The sequence below is a fragment of the Lynx rufus genome, unplaced genomic scaffold, assembly GCF_022079265.1.
Source record: "Lynx rufus isolate CCGP_SWC_20201006 ecotype Redwood Valley unplaced genomic scaffold, mLynRuf1.p SCAF_2, whole genome shotgun sequence".
NCBI classification, from domain to species: Eukaryota; Metazoa; Chordata; class Mammalia; order Carnivora; family Felidae; genus Lynx; species Lynx rufus.
Window position 1 is genome coordinate 8270383 of NW_025814834.1, and position 16579 is coordinate 8286961.

At 45.0% G+C, this 16579-nt stretch overlaps 1 protein-coding gene and 3 non-coding genes across 4 annotated transcripts; all 4 read left to right on the forward strand.

The window, feature by feature from the left end:
- The first annotated feature begins 340 nt into the window (after positions 1–340).
- On the forward strand, positions 341–9675 carry NCL (nucleolin). The gene is made up of 14 exons (XM_047084058.1): positions 341–509; positions 1562–1678; positions 2973–3456; positions 3838–4044; positions 4168–4254; positions 4450–4591; positions 5298–5422; positions 6035–6158; positions 6657–6814; positions 7297–7420; positions 7598–7731; positions 8299–8425; positions 8792–9015; positions 9195–9675. The coding sequence occupies exons 1-14, from the start codon at positions 492–494 to the stop codon at positions 9269–9271; spliced, it is 2148 nt and encodes a 715-aa protein (XP_046940014.1). The 5' UTR covers positions 341–491; the 3' UTR covers positions 9272–9675.
- Positions 4299–4367, forward strand: LOC124516812 (small nucleolar RNA SNORD82). The gene has a single exon (XR_006963201.1). It is a non-coding gene; the product is annotated as a small nucleolar RNA SNORD82 (small nucleolar RNA).
- Positions 7851–7931, forward strand: LOC124516820 (small nucleolar RNA SNORD20). The gene has a single exon (XR_006963209.1). It is a non-coding gene; the product is annotated as a small nucleolar RNA SNORD20 (small nucleolar RNA).
- LOC124516799 (small nucleolar RNA SNORA75) lies at positions 8478–8609 on the forward strand. Its single transcript, XR_006963190.1, has one exon. It is a non-coding gene; the product is annotated as a small nucleolar RNA SNORA75 (small nucleolar RNA).
- Positions 9676–16579: the final 6904 nt, after the last annotated feature.

Consider the following 16579-nt stretch of genomic DNA (forward strand, 5'->3'; position numbering starts at 1 on the left):
CCGCGTCTCAGGAACTAGCGGCGCCAAAAGCGTCAGTCCTACGGCGCAAGCGCCGCGAGCGCGGGCCGCGAAGAGGCTCTTCAGGAACCGCGCGCCTACCACCCAATCAGAGCCGGCCTTGCACAAAGCGAATCCCGCCCCCAGGGCGCCGCCACCGAATCCCCTCCCCCTCCCGTGCCCGCCTCGGCCCGCCCACTCCTGCCTGCGCCCCGCCTCGCGCCGTTCTTGGGTAGAGGCTCGCGATTGGTCCATAGGATGGACGCAACCTCTGGTTGGCCGAGACGGAGTCACGAGGACGCCGTCGTCGCCTTTCCAGAGGCGATTACTGGGCAGGCTCAGTCTTTCGCCTCAGTCTCGAGCTCTAGCTGGCAGCCAAGCATACGTGCTCCGGGATATTCTGTACCAGCGGCCGCCATCGCCGTTGCTTGGGTTCCTCTGGACTCGTCTGCGCCACTCGCCCGCCACACACTCCGCCGGCATACGCCGCCATCATGGTGAAGCTCGCAAAAGTAAGAAGCCTGCTTGCGCAAGCATGGACGTCGAGGCCTGCTTTCTGAGGAGGGCGCGCGCGGCGCCGCGAGGAGGAGGGCCTGCGCGCCGTCCCGGGCGCGTTCGAGGGCGCCATGCTGCGGGAAATCTCGCGTGGTTAGCGGGGAGGTCTCGCGTTTTTTGGCTAATCGGTGGCGAGGTGAAGGGCTTCGGCAGGTTCCGCGGGTGGTTGTGGTGGGGCGGAAAGACTTCGAGACTGAGTGGGGAGGGGGCGCCGGGCCTTGGGGTGGAGGGATGATGCCAAACTCCTGCGACGGGCCGAAGCGGGGCCCCGCCTCCTGACGCACGTGCCCCAGCGCGCGGCCCGCCACGTGGGCCGCGCCGCGTGTGTCCCGGCGTCTGCGGAGGGGACCTGGCCGTGAGTTGGGGAGAGGCGGGACTGCTTTAAACGGAGGGCCTGCGGCCTACGGGATGTCGGCTCCGGCCAGACGGGCGGGCACGAGGTGGGCTCCAGGAGGAGGCCCTGCCTCGTGCTTTTTATGCTGTGCTGCGCGCACATGGTGACCTGCGCGGTGTCTTCACGTGGCTCCGCCGGGTCTGGAAGGGGCGGGGTTTCCACGGGAAAGAACTTCGGAAGAGCGAAGGTTGTAAGGGCTAGCGGGGTTTTTTGAAAACTTGTCTTAAAGACCCTCACCACCCCGAATTTGGATTCAGGCGAGAGTGTACGTTGTGGTGCCAGAATTAACCAAAGGCTTTTTTAAGGTAGTTCCCCCCACGCGGTAAAGAGCTATGGGTTGTTGGCCGTTAAAATGGGCCAGTTGTCTGTACTGTTAAAACCATTCGTGATGTTTGTAAATTACAGGAAAAATGGGGGAGCGGGGCTCAAGAGTCTTACCGCTTTAACGTTGACCTCAGTACTAGTTTACCTAGTAGTTCACGTGTCAGTATTTTTATCCAGCAGTCTGAAAAGCGGATTTAAAAAAAAGGAGGTGGCTTACTATGCTTAAGAATGATGGGAAAATATGAATGGTCTGAGATGTTGGAGGTGTGATGTGCTAATTGTTTGTTTTAGGCTGGTAAAAATCAAAGTGACCCCAAGAAAATGGCTCCTCCCCCTAAGGAGGTAGAAGAAGACAGTGAAGATGAGGAAATGTCAGAAGATGAAGATGATGATAGCAGTGGAGAAGAGGTAATTATATATAGCTTCATGCCGAGTTGTGTTAAACTACGAAACGGAGAGTTAAAACAGGTGGTATCAAATGTCTGAAAATACTGGCAAAAATAAGATTATATTCATTCATCCATGGTCTGCGGAGATTGTTTCCCAAGCTCTTCATTGGCATGTTGAGATACAGGGTAAGTATTTGAATGAATTTGACAGAAAAGATTTAGAGTCTCCTTTTCCTGTGCTCTCTGTAGGGCTTGGTGCCATATGTTGTATTAAATCGTGACATTTTTCTAGTTTTAGTATGTTAGGCCAACACACTAGATGAATAAACAGCCTGGACTGTTAAGTGTCTAGTAAGTGGCATTGCTGAGCATTGTTTTCAGGTCTCGGTTAGCCTTACCAGATCCTTTCCTAGCCTCCAAGGAGGATTGATTATGAGCTGTGTGATACTAGTTACTGTTAACCTCTTGGTGTGGGTTGAGGGTGGCCACCTCTCTGTGTTAACCTGGTAACATGCCTGGCTACTGTTTGCTCACTGTAAAGACCACTAATCCCTATATTTTTGCCTAGATTTGTTGAGGATTTGATAAAGGGTTTACTGTTAATTCATTACCTGATGAAACTAGCAGCAAAAAGTGGCTTTGGGTGTAAAATTAAGGTAGACGAATGGAAGTTTTTATCAAGCTTAAGATGCTCACTCTTTATTAATTTTGCAAGGGTTGACTGTCCAGTCTATTTGTTACTCGTTTTATTTTCTAGTTCTAAGAATGAGCTTTTTATACCAGCACCCACTGTAAGAATCCTAAATGGTTAAGTAGTACTTAACAAGTAGAGCTTTCTGCGTGCAAGACTTCTAATAGATATGCCAACTCGTAATCTCTCTAACAGTATGAGAGGTTGATGTTATCCTTTACAGATGAGGGAAAAAAAGTTGAGGCTTAAAAGTTATTTTAAGCTTTTCCTAAGGCTGTTAAAGTGGCAGGTAGGATCCAAACTGACTGTTGTCAGAGTCCATATTAAGCTGTGCCACTTTAAATGCAGTTAGAATGTATGAAGTACAGGAATTCAGAGGTATTTTAACTGTTAAGAGCAGTTTCTTGTGCTTCAGTATTGTATTTTATCTGAAGAAGAAGGCTGTGACTTCAGGCACATGGGAGGACCCAATGTCATGGCCCTGTAGTTTAACACACTAACATACATCTAATGCGTGTGGTCTTGAGCCAGAACCAGTGTGAGAATTTAGTACTTGCTCATGGGACCAAGGCACTCTTCAGGATTGGAAACAGATTTATGTTTGGTTTTATTTATTCTTCAGGTTATCATTCCTCAGAAAAAAGGCAAGAAGGCTGCCGCAACTCCAGCAAAGAAGGTGATGGTTTCCCCAACAAAAAAGGTTGCAGTCGCCACACCAGCCAAGAAAGCAGTTGCCACCCCTGGCAAAAAGGCAGCAGCCACACCAGCCAAAAAAGCCGTTGCACCAGCCAAAGCAGTAGCAACACCTGGCAAGAAGGGAGCCACCCCGGGCAAGGCATTGGTAGCAACTCCTGGTAAGAAAGGAGCAGCCACCCCAGCCAAGGGAGCAAAGAATGGGAAGAATGCCAAGAAGGAAGACAGTGATGAGGAAGATGACGAGGACAGTGAAGAGGAGGATGAGGAAGAGGAGGATGAAGAGGAGGATGAGTTCGAGCCGGCAGTGATGAAAGCCGCCGCTGCTGCCCCTGCCTCAGATGATGAGGACGACGACGACGAGGAGGAAGATGATGAGGATGAGGAAGAGGATGAGGATGAGGATGACGATGGTAAGGAGTTCTTTTGTTTCCGCACTAGTTTTTAGAAGGTGCATTAGAGGTGAGGTTTTGGCAGTAATGCTACACATTCCAGGACGGTCTAGGAGTTAGATGAAAATCCTCCCAGGGATTTTCTGGGGTGTCTGTGGTACAGAAGTCTTAAGTCACCCAAAACGATTGCCTGCCCCTGAGAAAATGTTTAAAATGGCCTATTTTGTGGGTATTTTTCATAAGGTGGGATTTGCTTCCAACAGATCTGTTTACTCCTTTCTGTAACTGCTAAGCACGGTGGCGTTGATAGGATTGCATTTCTTTTCCTTTAGATTTTCCAAGAACTAAAGTTGGTTTGGGGAGAATTCTCTTGAGTTTTTGAGTAAGTTGCATCTCTTTCAGACTCTGAAGAAGAAGCTATGGAGACCACACCAGCCAAAGGAAAGAAAATCCCTGCAAAAGCCGTTCCTGTGAAGGCCAAGAGTGCAGCTGAAGATGAAGATGAGGAGGAGGATGATGAGGATGAAGATGAGGAGGATGATGAGGAAGAGGAGGATGATGATGAGGAAGAAGAGGAGGAGGAGGAGGAAGAAGAAGAAGAAGAAGAAGGTAATCAAGTTAGATTCTGAAGTACAGTGATAAAAATTATAGAGGTTACTTGGGGGGAAGAAAAGGCACTTCAATATGTGTGACTACTCACTGGTAACAGAGTGTTGAAAATCTTGTGTACAGAGCCTGTTAAAGAAGCACCTGGAAAGCGAAAGAAGGAAATGGCCAAACAGAAAGCGGCTCCTGAAGCCAAGAAACAGAAAGTAGAAGGTAACTTGCAGAATGGGGGGTAGGGGAAGGGTGTGGCACCTGATCGCACAAGTGATGAACAGCAGAGGGACTTAATACTGAAGCCTGATGTGATATTGTGATGTCTGATGTGCTCTGTGTAGAAATTTCACACTGGAAATTTAAGTTCATGCCATACTTTATAAATAGACTAATTTGAATTCCTGTTTTGTACAGGTACAGAACCAACTACATCATTCAATCTTTTTGTTGGAAACCTGAATTTCAGCAAATCTGCTCCTGAATTAAAAACAGGCATTAGTGACATTTTTGCTAAAAATGATCTTGCTGTTGTGGATGTCAGAATTGGTGTGTCTAGGTGCGTATGGAGGAATTCTGCACATTACTCCTAGATTTGCAAGTTTTCAGATATTAGACATTAATGAGTTAAGTTACTAGATTATCAAAACGTACAATCCCAAATTGAAGTTTCTAAGATCTCCCTTACATTTTGTTACAGCGTTAATTTTTAGTAAGTTACAAGATTTGAATCTTAGGTTTCTAGAAAGATCTGAAACTAGTGGATTTGAAGAGATATAATGGTTCTAACTTCCATTTATTTTGAGAGAGAGCACAAGTGGGGGAGGGGCAGCAAGAGAGGGAGAGAGAGAATCCCAAGCAGGCTCTGAGCTGCCAGCACAGAGCCCAGTGTGGGGTTCGAGCACAGGAAACTGTGAGATCGTGGCCTGAGCCGAAACCAAGAGTCAGACGCTTAACCAACTGAGCCACCCAGGAGCCCCTAAACCAGGTTCTTTTGATTGCTGTTAGTATCAGTTGTTAGGAGCAGTATGGCTAATACCTCAAAGGTGAACTTGCATCAGTTCCCTGATACCTTGCTCTATAGCAGCAGTTTAATAGAGCCTTGACTTCTGTTAAGACCATAGGTTTTTCTTTGCTTAATTTTTGTTTGCATCATCACATCGTCACATTTTGCTTGCCCGGAAGGGATTGTTGTAGTCATGTTTTCATGGGGTTTTTTCCCCCCCCATTCGTAATTTTGCATTTTTCATCTTACTGTCTTAAAGGAAGTTTGGCTATGTGGATTTTGAATCTGCTGAAGATCTGGAAAAAGCTTTGGAACTCACTGGTTTAAAAGTCTTTGGCAATGAAATTAAACTAGAAAAACCAAAGGGAAAAGACAGTAAGAAAGGTATGTAAGACTGGGTAATTGTGATAACTGACTTCTAACTTCTTAATGGTTATATATCTAGTCGGGAGCTAGTTGGCCAGGGTAAATAGTTTAACTTTTATTGGTTTCCTTATAATGTGAGGGTTTAAATGAGTTCAAGTGATAAATGTACTGCTTGCCGGTTTTCTAAATTCCCGAGCAAGACTACACTTCTTTAAAAAAGAATTGGTTAATAGAGGTCTTTCCTCAATAGAACTAGATTAGATCCTAACTACTCTTTTTGTATTCTTTATCTTTTCTCTCTTTGAAACAGTCATGTTTCAAAATGTATGTTCGTAATCTTAATTCAAAAAGTATTTAGCACCTGTTTTAGTTTGAGCACTGCTGTGAGTATCCAACACGCAATTTGATTTCACTGGTGACAGCAGCTTGTGTTTTTGCCATTTGCTGCATCTCTATACTTCCGTGCCGTGTATAAGTGGGTGTACGTATATGTACATGCCTTGTATATTGTAGGATCTCAAATTATTTGTTGAACAGAACTTTTCCATTAGTTCTTCAGGGAGGGGAGAGTATGTCTTTCAAGCAATACACTTCATTTGTTTGGTTTTTTTTTTTTTTTTTTTAACCTAGATCGAGACGCAAGAACACTTTTGGCTAAAAATCTGCCTTACAAAGTTACTCAGGATGAATTAAAAGAAGTATTTGAAGATGCTGTGGAAATCAGATTAGTCAGCAAGGATGGAAAGAGTAAAGGGTATGTTTTGTGTGTAAGGAATGTCGACTTCCATTAAAATTAATGTACTTCTGATTTTATAAAAGAAATTTTGATCTCACTTTCCTGGGTGTGTGATTGGTGCAAACTAATCTTTAACCAGTGCCTTAGCTTCCTACCTGGGCAGTGGGAAAACATACTTTAGGGTCATTGTAAAAGACTCCAAATATATACAAAGTATTGTGAAATGTACCTAGCTTTGTAAGTAATAGCAGTTGTGCAGTGAGATGGGGTTACCATGAACAAGTTTTCTAGGTGTGCTTGGCAACCTTCTGTAGTGGAAGGAAAATTTTAATGGACAAGTGAAACATGGCAGGAAACCAGAACATTTCAGTTCTTTAAGAACATTTTTACTGTACTCATTTGAAACAAGGTTCTGTTGGTGAGATTAGAACATTTGTGTTAACATGGTTTTTTTTTTTTTTTTAAATCAGTGTGTTTTAAAGTTCTTAATGTCTTTTTTTTTTTCTACTGTTGCAGGATTGCTTATATTGAATTTAAGACAGAAGCTGATGCAGAAAAAACCTTGGAAGAAAAGCAGGGAACAGAGATAGATGGGCGATCTATTTCCCTGTACTATACTGGAGAGAAGGGTCAAAATCAAGACTATAGAGGTGGAAAGAATAGCACTTGGAGTGGTAAGAATTTACAGAATTCCAGGATTGATGGAGGGACATCTTTGCATTTTTACTGTTTTTTTTTTTTTTTGTTGTTTTTTAAGTTCACTAGTAAATTAGATGTAGCTCTAGATCGGTCAAGTTCTGTACCTCTATGATAGTAATTCAGTGTCTTGAGTGAGGTGTATGAAGTCGTTTTGCATTGGAACATAGACAGATCTCCCTGTGTGTTTGACCCTTTAAAGGACTTTGATGATATGCGCCTTTAAATTAGAATATTTGTTCTAGGAACATGTAAACAAATAGCTTTTACATATTTGGGTAATAGGAATATAATAGTGCATGGTAAGTACTCAGTATGAGTAACAAGTGGAAGTCCACCTGCATGTCCATTGACATGTTAACTCTTCCCAGTCATAGAAGTTCTCAAATAAGGTATAGCTGTGACTGAACTTAGGAACCATTGTTTCAGAGTCTTCATTTGGCTTTTTTTTTCTTTGTAGGTGAATCAAAAACTCTGGTTTTAAGCAATCTCTCCTACAATGCAACAGAAGAAACTCTTCAAGAAGTATTTGAGAAGGCGACTTTTATTAAAGTGCCCCAGAACCAAAATGGCAAATCTAAAGGGTAAAATAATTAGTATGGTTAGGATATTTATTATGGGCTTTAAGAGGCTGAATCATTTTAGCTCACAAATTGGGTATAAAGAGCATCATTTAAGTATCTCTTTGGTGGCATGAGATGTCTGCAGCCTAGCAACTATGTGCTTGGTAACTAACTCTAAGTATTGATGATTATTCCCAGGTATGCATTTATAGAATTTGCTTCATTTGAAGATGCTAAAGAAGCTTTAAATTCCTGTAATAAAAGGGAAATTGAGGGCAGAGCAATCAGGCTGGAGTTGCAAGGACCCAGGGGATCACCTAATGCAAGAAGCCGTAAGTTACGTTTAACATGGTGTTATGTTGAGGGTCGGCACTCCTCCGTGCTGTGCTGCGTCATTGTCCAGTTTAGAGGTGAACGTTTGTGTTTCCTGTTGCTGCTGAGTGAAGGATACTGGATATGATGATTGATTATCTGAGAACATAACTGATGAAATCCCAAGAAAATTCCTCTAGATAGTCAAGTTCTGATCCAGTGAGGTCTTCTAGCAGCACATTCGCCCACAGTTACTGCCCTATGTGGTGATTGTAACAGCTGCCAGCTTGTTTAGGGATTGCTGTCTTTGCATTGCTTCTCCTTCTTTCCATAAAGGATCTGAGACAGGACCTCAGCTGCTCTGGTGATCAGTATAAACTTGAGATGATTGATCTATGCCTTTTGCTTTAATTGAGCACTAGTTTGCTAAGTTGCTTTTATGTGCCTTTTTTCCAGAGATTTTTAAGTGAAAGGCTAGCTTCTGCTAAGCCGAGCATTCTTGGCCAGTAGTCCCATACTGGACATTATTAAAAGCTACCATCTGGTTATTGTGGCTTTAGGTAAAATGTGCAATTCTTCTTCCGTAGAGCCGTCCAAAACCTTGTTTGTCAAAGGTCTGTCTGAGGATACCACAGAAGAAACATTAAAGGAATCATTCGACGGCTCTGTTCGGGCACGGATAGTCACTGACCGGGAGACTGGGTCCTCCAAAGGGTAAGATGAAAGGAAATACTTGTCCACGCAGCGGAGACCTCCTTTCTAGTATACCTTCTCACTGAGCTCCTTTCTGTCGATTGGTGGCAGTTTATGGATTCGCACGAGAAGAAGAGACAATTCACAGTTAGCATTATTTTGCCCTCTGTCTTCACAGAGGTGTATTCTGATCTGTGAGACATTTCAGGGGGTCGATAAAATGAGTTTCAGCCTTCCACAAGGAAGCCTTTCACTCTGTCACTTGGGGTCTTTCCTCCACTGAGCAAATCTACTTCCTGTGGAATCACTGTCCCAACATGTGAGGTTAATCTTGGCACTTGCAGTATGTGTTCTTTCTATAACGAGTAGTCTCATTTGGCATTTCAGGTTTGGTTTTGTAGACTTCAACAGTGAGGAAGATGCCAAAGCTGCCAAGGAGGCCATGGAAGATGGTGAAATTGATGGAAACAAAGTTACTTTGGACTGGGCCAAACCGAAGGGTGAAGGTGGCTTTGGAGGTCGCGGTGGAGGCAGAGGTGGCTTTGGAGGCCGAGGTGGTGGCAGAGGAGGCCGAGGTGGATTTGGTGGCAGAGGCCGGGGAGGCTTTGGAGGTAAGGAGGCTGGGGCTTCCTCTGTGTGTGCACTGGACACTGGCACGTGTCCTTCACAATGTGTCCAGAGCCCAGGGCAGGGTTCCTGCATCAACCTCCAGGTTGTCACTGATCACTGTGGGGAGGGGAGGACTCCTGGCTGCTTTGTACTCATTCTTCAATGTCTTGGCTTCCTATAGGGCGAGGAGGCTTCCGAGGAGGCAGAGGAGGAGGGGGAGACCACAAGCCACAAGGAAAGAAGACGAAGTTTGAATAGTTTCTTCCATCCCTCTGTCTTTACCCTCTTCTGTTTGAAAGAAAAGGACTCTGGGGTTTTTACTCTGTTACCTGATCAATGACAGAGCCTTCTGAGGACATTCCAAGACAGTATACAGTCCTGTGGTCTACTTGGAAGTTCGTATAGATAACATTTCAAGGGAGATACCCTGTTGGTTTTGACTGGATATTCATATAAACTTTTTAAAGAGATGAGTGATAGAGCTAATCCTTATCTGTAAGTTTTGAATTTATATTGTTTCTTCCCATGTACAAAACCATTTTTTTCCTACGAATAGTTTTGTTTTTGTTTTTTTGCGTTGGGGGGGTGTAAAGGAAAGCAGAATGTTTTATCATGATTTTTGCTTCAGCAACTTTGGGACAAATTAAAAGTCCTAAACTCTGGTGCCAGACTTGTACTTCCTAGAGTGTCTCCTGGAATACCACTGCAGGTGGAGCGTGGCAGAGCCAGCTCTGTGGCTCCAGATCACCCCACCCCACCCCACCCCCTGCCATGGAAATGCTTGTTACATTGGGTTCAAGTATCCTGGCTACAGGTTTTGGTGAGATGGTTGGTAAAGTGACTTGAAAGGCTTATTGGAAATCTGCTGTGGCTTATCCTGTTTGTTGCAGGCCTGAGGATCAGGTGTTCTGAAGAAGTACTCTGGAGAGGGGCTAGGAGCACATTGGTCAGGCCTCCTGAAACCTGCAGCTGAGAGCATGGATTCTGGAATTGACGATAATTCAATAGAATTTGTGCTAGATGAATGGACGAGTGGGGGGCTTGGGGATTATGGTGAGCCTGGGGAAGAAAACCAAGTCCAGTAGGTGGACCCTTGTGTTTTGTAAATCTTCCAACAACCTCTGGTTCAACCAACCAAGTAAGGGCTTTGGTATTACACGATATTCAGTATTCACTAATTTACTCCTTATTCCCTCTAGCACTACTAATAATCAAGGGCCCCAAGGTCTATGCCAGCAGATTAACAGGATTACTGAATGATGCCCTAGATGCTGTGGAGCAGAGATGTTAAAACAGCCATCCAAAAAGCCCATGGACTCTAACCACCTGTTTTAGACTAGTCAAAGTGCCAAATCAAAATGTAGGTGGGTGTCTGGCTGGTAGAGCATGTGACTTTTTAGTTTCAACACTTATTTTGAGAGTGCAAGAACCCCAAGCAGGCTCTGAGCTGTCGGCGCAGAGCCTGACCTGGGACTTGATCCCACAAACTGTGAGATCATGACCTGAACTGAAATTGAGTGGGATGCTCAACTGAGAGAGCCACCCAGGTGCCCCATTAAAAACCATTAAAAAAAAAAAATTCTGATTTGGCTCAGGTCATGATCTCCGGGGTTTGTGGGATGGCCTGCTTGGGGTTCTCGGTCCTCTCTGTCTCTCCCCTGCTTGTGCTTGCTCTCAAATATTTAAAAAACCAACTCTTTTGCATTTTAGCAAAATAAAATCTTAATTTTTGAGAGCAGGGGAGGGGCAGAGAGAGGAGGACAGGATGGAAGTGGCCTCTGCGGACCGCTTGTGACGCGTAACCAATGGAGTCACCCAGGTGTCTCTTATAATACATTTTTAATGTGAGCGTACAAAGAAAAGGGGCTCCAGGGTGGTTCAGTTAAGTATTTGACTTCTGCTCCGGTCATGACTACAGGGTTCATGAGTTCAACCCCGTCAGGCTTCTGCTGACAGCTCAGAGCCTGGAGCTCTCTTTCTGCCCCTCCCCTGCTCATGTTCTCTCTTAAAAATAAACATCAAAAAAGTGTTTTTGTAAGTAAATGTCCGTTTTAGGTCTGGTTGAGTTTCACTGTGGGTGAAGGAAATCTCAGCTGTATGCATATTTTTTGCAGCTTAAGCTAGTCTTCTGGATATGGGGGGATAGCTATGATGGCCTGCTTTGAGGGTGAGTGCACCAGTGGAAGCTTGTTACTGCTATGAAGGTCAAGCCAGCAAGCAGATGTTCTTGGATAAACTTAAAAAAAAGCTTGGCAGCCTGTGTTTCTCTGGATTCAAAAGTTGCTGTTCACTCACTGGAGTTCAGACTGCCTAATGTCAAAATTTGCATCCGGGCAAAACAGTGTCCCAAAACTGGGCTAGCAAGGCCTGTGAGTTTGGTGTTTGCATCTCCTGAGACCTAGCAAAGGAGGATTCTAGGGCTGTCGTGACCCTACAGCCTTCTCTCGTGTAGGTGCTTGCCCTGGTTGGCTACTCTACCTGGCAGGCCTAGAGGTTTAAATAAACCTGAAAAGTTATTTGGCCATTAGGAACAGAGACCAGGGTTGCTGTGAGTCCAGGCCCAGCACAGCCAGTGCTTAAGTACCTGTTACTAAATAGGACTTTACAGCCCTAGAGGTGTGGGGTGTCTGTGGGTTCCCTTGTTGAAGGGAAGGGAAACGTATTCCACCATTAGATTTGCTCTTGGGGTGTCTGGCTGGTGCAGTCAGTTAAGCATCTGGCTTTGGCTCAGGTCATGATCTGGTTTGTGAGTTCAAGCCCCAAACCGGGCTCTGCTGTCCGTCCTTGAGCCCACTTCGGATCTTCTGTTCCCCTCTCTGCCCCTCCTTTCCTGTCTCAAAAATAAACATAAAAATCTAGAATCACTGTACACATGTACTTTAATAAGTGAATGCTGCTGATGGTATGCCTTCCCTCAGGCACTTCCCTCAGCCCCTCCATACGCCTGATGTGGGCGGAAAAGTAAGGTTCGTTCTCCCTTTCTGCTGTTCGGTTCCTCACCATTAAATTGGGGACAGTCCAGTCCTGTTATTACTGGTTGTTCCAGGGGTGGTGTGCTGACTTGTGTGGAATGGAGAGGAGGTTGGAGGGTAGTCCGTCACCCTGGAAGGCCAAGGAGGAGCATTAACGCTTACCTTTAGGGACTAGAATCCTGCAAACGTCTTAATTCTTGCCTCCCGGACACCGGTATGGTCTCCGGGTTGGTGGGCTGGGTGAAGGTTTTGCAGCCATTTTAGAAAAGCAGCTCCCGTTGGCAAATGGTTGTCGCCACTTCTGTCATTCTTCCAGCAGGTGGCAGCACATCCACAAGGATGTGGAAACCTAAGGCTGCGTTTCAGGGCAATGTGTTTTTTTTCTTTTACTTTTTTTTTTCCTTCTGTTTCATTTTATATTAGAGACTCTGAAGCACACTCCAGGCTCCGAGCTGTCAATGCAGAGCCTGAAGTGGGGCTCGAACTCACCAGCAGTGAGATCATGACCTGAGCCAAAGTCGACGGAGCCTCCCAGGTGCCCCGTGGTGTTGTTTTGTTTTGTTTTTTTAATGTTTATTTAACACATTAAAGAGAGCACACAAGCGAGGGAAGGGCAGAGAAAAAAATCCCAAGCAGGCTCTGTGCTGTGCTGTCTGTGCCCACGAACTGGAAGATCATGACCTGAGCTGAGATCAAGAGTTGGACACTTAGCCACCCAGGTGCTCCCAGGCCAATGTGTCTTTAACTTCAAATTTACACTTGGATTAAGTGATGGGGCTTGGGAGTCTGCAGGAAGTCCACTCAGCACACTGAGAGAGGCTGTGGAATGCACAGAGAACTCAATTTCATGGGATGGTTGGCCTGCGCCCTTTCCCAGAGGTATCCCATTTTTATATGCTTGGTTCACTGTCTTTTTGTATCTCCATCTGTTTCCCCTCAGCCTAAAACAGTGCCAAAAGTTTTCTCGTCAAAAGAATTGTCCCCTGACCCGACCTGCCCACTCAGCTGTTGCCACTTGCCTTCATTGCCAAACTTTGAGAAGGACTACACTCCTGAGTCCCACTCCTTGTCCCTAGTATTGTGACTTATGTCCCCTTGCTTCCTTGCAGCATTTGACAGATGAGCCCTCCTTCCTGCCTGAAACTCCCTTCCCCGCCCTTAAAAAACCTGGGCAGACAGTAGAGCGGTGTGCGATGTGACCCTCTGTGACCCTCAGCCGAGGTGGAGAGGGGAAGAGCAAGCAGCCCTCAGCTTAGAGCCTTTCAGCAGGCTCATTCTCTCCAATTTCTAGATAGGAGCCAGTGGCCATCCCCCGCAGATCAGGTAACCCAGCGGCGCCGGGAAAAGGCCTGGAGAGTTCCTCTACTGCTGGGCCCTCCACGTGGAAACATGAAAAGCACACATGTATCCCTGCTAACCTCTGAGTAGAGGGGCTTGATGTCATTGTTCTGTCCCGTGGGCCTAGGACAGTGCCTGACATGCAGTAGGTACTCAGTAAGTGATGAACGAAGGAACCCCGGAGAAAGTCCTTCCCCCAAATGCAGGGAAAGCTGTGATAGCAGCAGGAGAGAATCTAGGCCAGGAGTTCTTAACATTTGCACGTAGGGGGTCCTGGTAAAGACTTTGAACCTCTCAGAATAACGTTCTCAAGATTATTTGTTTTAAAAGAAAGGATTACAAGGGAAACCAATTATATTGAAGTAAATTTATTAAAGTATTTATGCACAACTTTTGTGATAGAATTATGTGTTCACTAATGCATTAGATAAGATGTGTTTACATTTAAAATACAGTTAAGTTAGGGAGTTTGGTTCTGGTAATGATGGAGTGTCTGAAAACAGACCGTTCTGTTAACAATTATAAACTGTACAAAATATAAATCAGCTTTTAAAGTTGTTGGACAGATAATACCAGATAGAAACTGAAACAGATGTCTATCACCCTTAAAAGAAGATAAGGGTACTGGGTGAGATCCATGTTTAACCAGTTTTCTCCTGTTGGGTACCCATGAGTTAGCATGGATCTCCAGACACAGAGTTTAATCAGAAAGGGGGCCTGTCTTACTGCACTGAGGAGTCCGCTTGGAGTTTAAGTCTGGAAATTTTCCTGAAAATAAAAGAGACACTGAGCCATAAGATCTGCACACTTAACTGCCTTCAAATTCTCAGCCAAGTCCTACATTGTGTATGCACAGGGCAAGATTCTAACGAGCCCAAGGGAAAACAACTGGAAAGTTAACAGAGCTGGCTATAGATGCCAGCAGCTGCCGAGTGCTGGGGAGGCAGAGTTTGGAGTTCAAATTCTGCCCAGTTAGATAGAGGCTTTTAATAAGCACTTCAAGCTTTTCTCTGAGACTTAGAAAGGCCATATTTCAGAAGTAACAGCCACATCCCACACCTAAGGACTGAGCCTAGGACGCGGGGCAAAACGCAAAACCAAAATAGGCTCACCCTAACAAAGCTTCAAGCCTGAAACTGAGCGCCCCCCTCATGCTCAAGATGACGTGTTGGGAATTTAATTGCCTACAAAACTCAACAGCGTTCAGAGAAGGATAATAGAAATCAGACTCTCTACAGTGCATCATCCACAATGTCCACTAAGCAAAAAATTGCTAGGGGCACCTGGCTGGCTCAGTCTGTAGGGCATGTGACTCTTCATCTTGGAGTCATGAGGTTGAGCCCCACCTTGGGCATAGAGCTGACTTTTTAAAAAAAATTACTACAGGGGCGCCTGGGTGGCTCGGTCAGTTAAGCGTCCGACTTCGGCCCGGGTCATGATCTCAGCTCTGAGTTCGAGCCCCGCGTTGGGCTCTGTGCTGATGGCTCTGAGTCTGGAGCCTGCTTCGGATTCTGTGTCTCCCTCTGTCTCTCTGCCCTTCACCCACTCTCTGTCTCTCTCTCTCTCAAACATTAAAAAAAAATTAAAAATTACTAGACATGCAATGAAGTATGAAAATGTAGTCCACAATCATAAAGTCGATAAACACATAACTCACATATTGAAATATGAAGGCAAAGACTTCAATCATAAATATGTTAAATAATTTGCAGAAGAGAAGTATATATAATAAAAGAAATGGAGGTGTTTCTGGAGAGCTATGAAAACTCTAAGAAGGGAACCAAATGGAAAGCCTAGAACCGAAAAACAAAATATCTCAAAAAATTCACTAGAAGGGCTTAACAGCAGAAGAAAGGATCAGTTAACCAGAGGACAGTTCAATAGAAATTATTGACAGAGTTTGGGACACGCTACCCCGAAATACAGCAGCAGCTTGGCATATTGAGTATTTCAAGCGGAAGGAATGTGAGAGCAGATTCCGGAAGGACTCTGTGACCTTCCCTGAGGCGGGTCATAGGCCCTTCAGTGAAAGGAGCACCCTTATCTCTGAAGACAGAGACACCAAGAGGAGATGAAGGAATGGGATTTGCCCCCGTTGCATGAACTCAGGTCATACCTTCTCTTTCTTTGGTCCTGTCACATGTTCCCACAACCCTCCACTCTTTCTTTTTTTTTATTTTTTGAGAGAGAATGAGCAGGGGAGGGGCAGACAGAGAGGGACAGAGAGAATTCCAAGCAGGCTCTGCCCTGTCAGCACAGAGCCCGATGTGGGGCTCGAACCCACGAACCGTGAGATCATGACCCCAGCAGAAAGCAAGAGTCGGATACCAGGCGTGCCCACAGCTCTCCACTCTTTGTCAAAGTTAACGAGTTAGGCTTCACTGCTTAGGTCTTCATTTCCTTGTGAAGGCTCCCGTGGCACGTAAAACTTACATTAAAGAAATTTGTGTGATTTTTCTCTTGTTAACTTATCTGTTGTTACAGGGGCTCCAAGCCCAGAACTTCCCCTACACTATCCAAACTGAAGCTCAAAGAGAAAAAAGATTGGGGAAAAAACTGAAGAGAGCCACAGTGACCATATCAAATTGCCTCATGTACGTGTAATTGAGTCCACGGAGGACAGGAGAGAATGAATGGAGCTGAAAAATATCTCTGAAAAATAATGATTGGAATTTTCTAAATTTGATGAGAAACAACCCCCAGAGCCAAGAAGAAAGCCACACCTCTGCACATCATAACCGAATTGTTCAAAAACAAAGACTAAAACAGCCACTCAATAAAGACCTATTACCTGCAAAGGAACACGGGTAAGAATAATGGCTACATTCTTATCAGAAAAATATAAGACAGTGGATGATATCTTTAAAAACTTTTAAGTTTATTTATTTTGAGAGAGAGAGAGAGTGCACAAACATGGGAGGGACAGAGAGAAGGAGAGAGAGAATCCCAAGCAGGCTCTGCACCATCAGCACAGAGCCGGATGCAGGGCTTGAACTCACGAACAGTGAGATCATGACCTAAGCTGAAGTTGGACACCTAACCAACTAAGCCACCCAGGCGCCCCTGTGCAATTTTCACTTTTAAAACTGAGCATCAGCTTTCCAGGGACACAAAATACAAATTTTAAATAAACACTCCACAATGGAGCAGGTCAATTCCAGATAAAATCCTACAGGTTCTGCTGATTGTCTCACCAAGAGGCAGGGCTCAAGTCATTATTAGGAGAAAATTTTATTTCTAAAGTGTCATTTTACAT

Excerpts from the sequence above, each read along its gene's own strand:
- NCL (XM_047084058.1), top strand. Across the intron at positions 4,255-4,449 it reads CAAGAAACAGAAAGTAGAAG|GTACAGAACCAACTACATCA; the intron begins GTAACTTGCAGA and ends TGTTTTGTACAG. Across the intron at positions 7,732-8,298 it reads ATCACCTAATGCAAGAAGCC|AGCCGTCCAAAACCTTGTTT; the intron begins GTAAGTTACGTT and ends CTTCTTCCGTAG.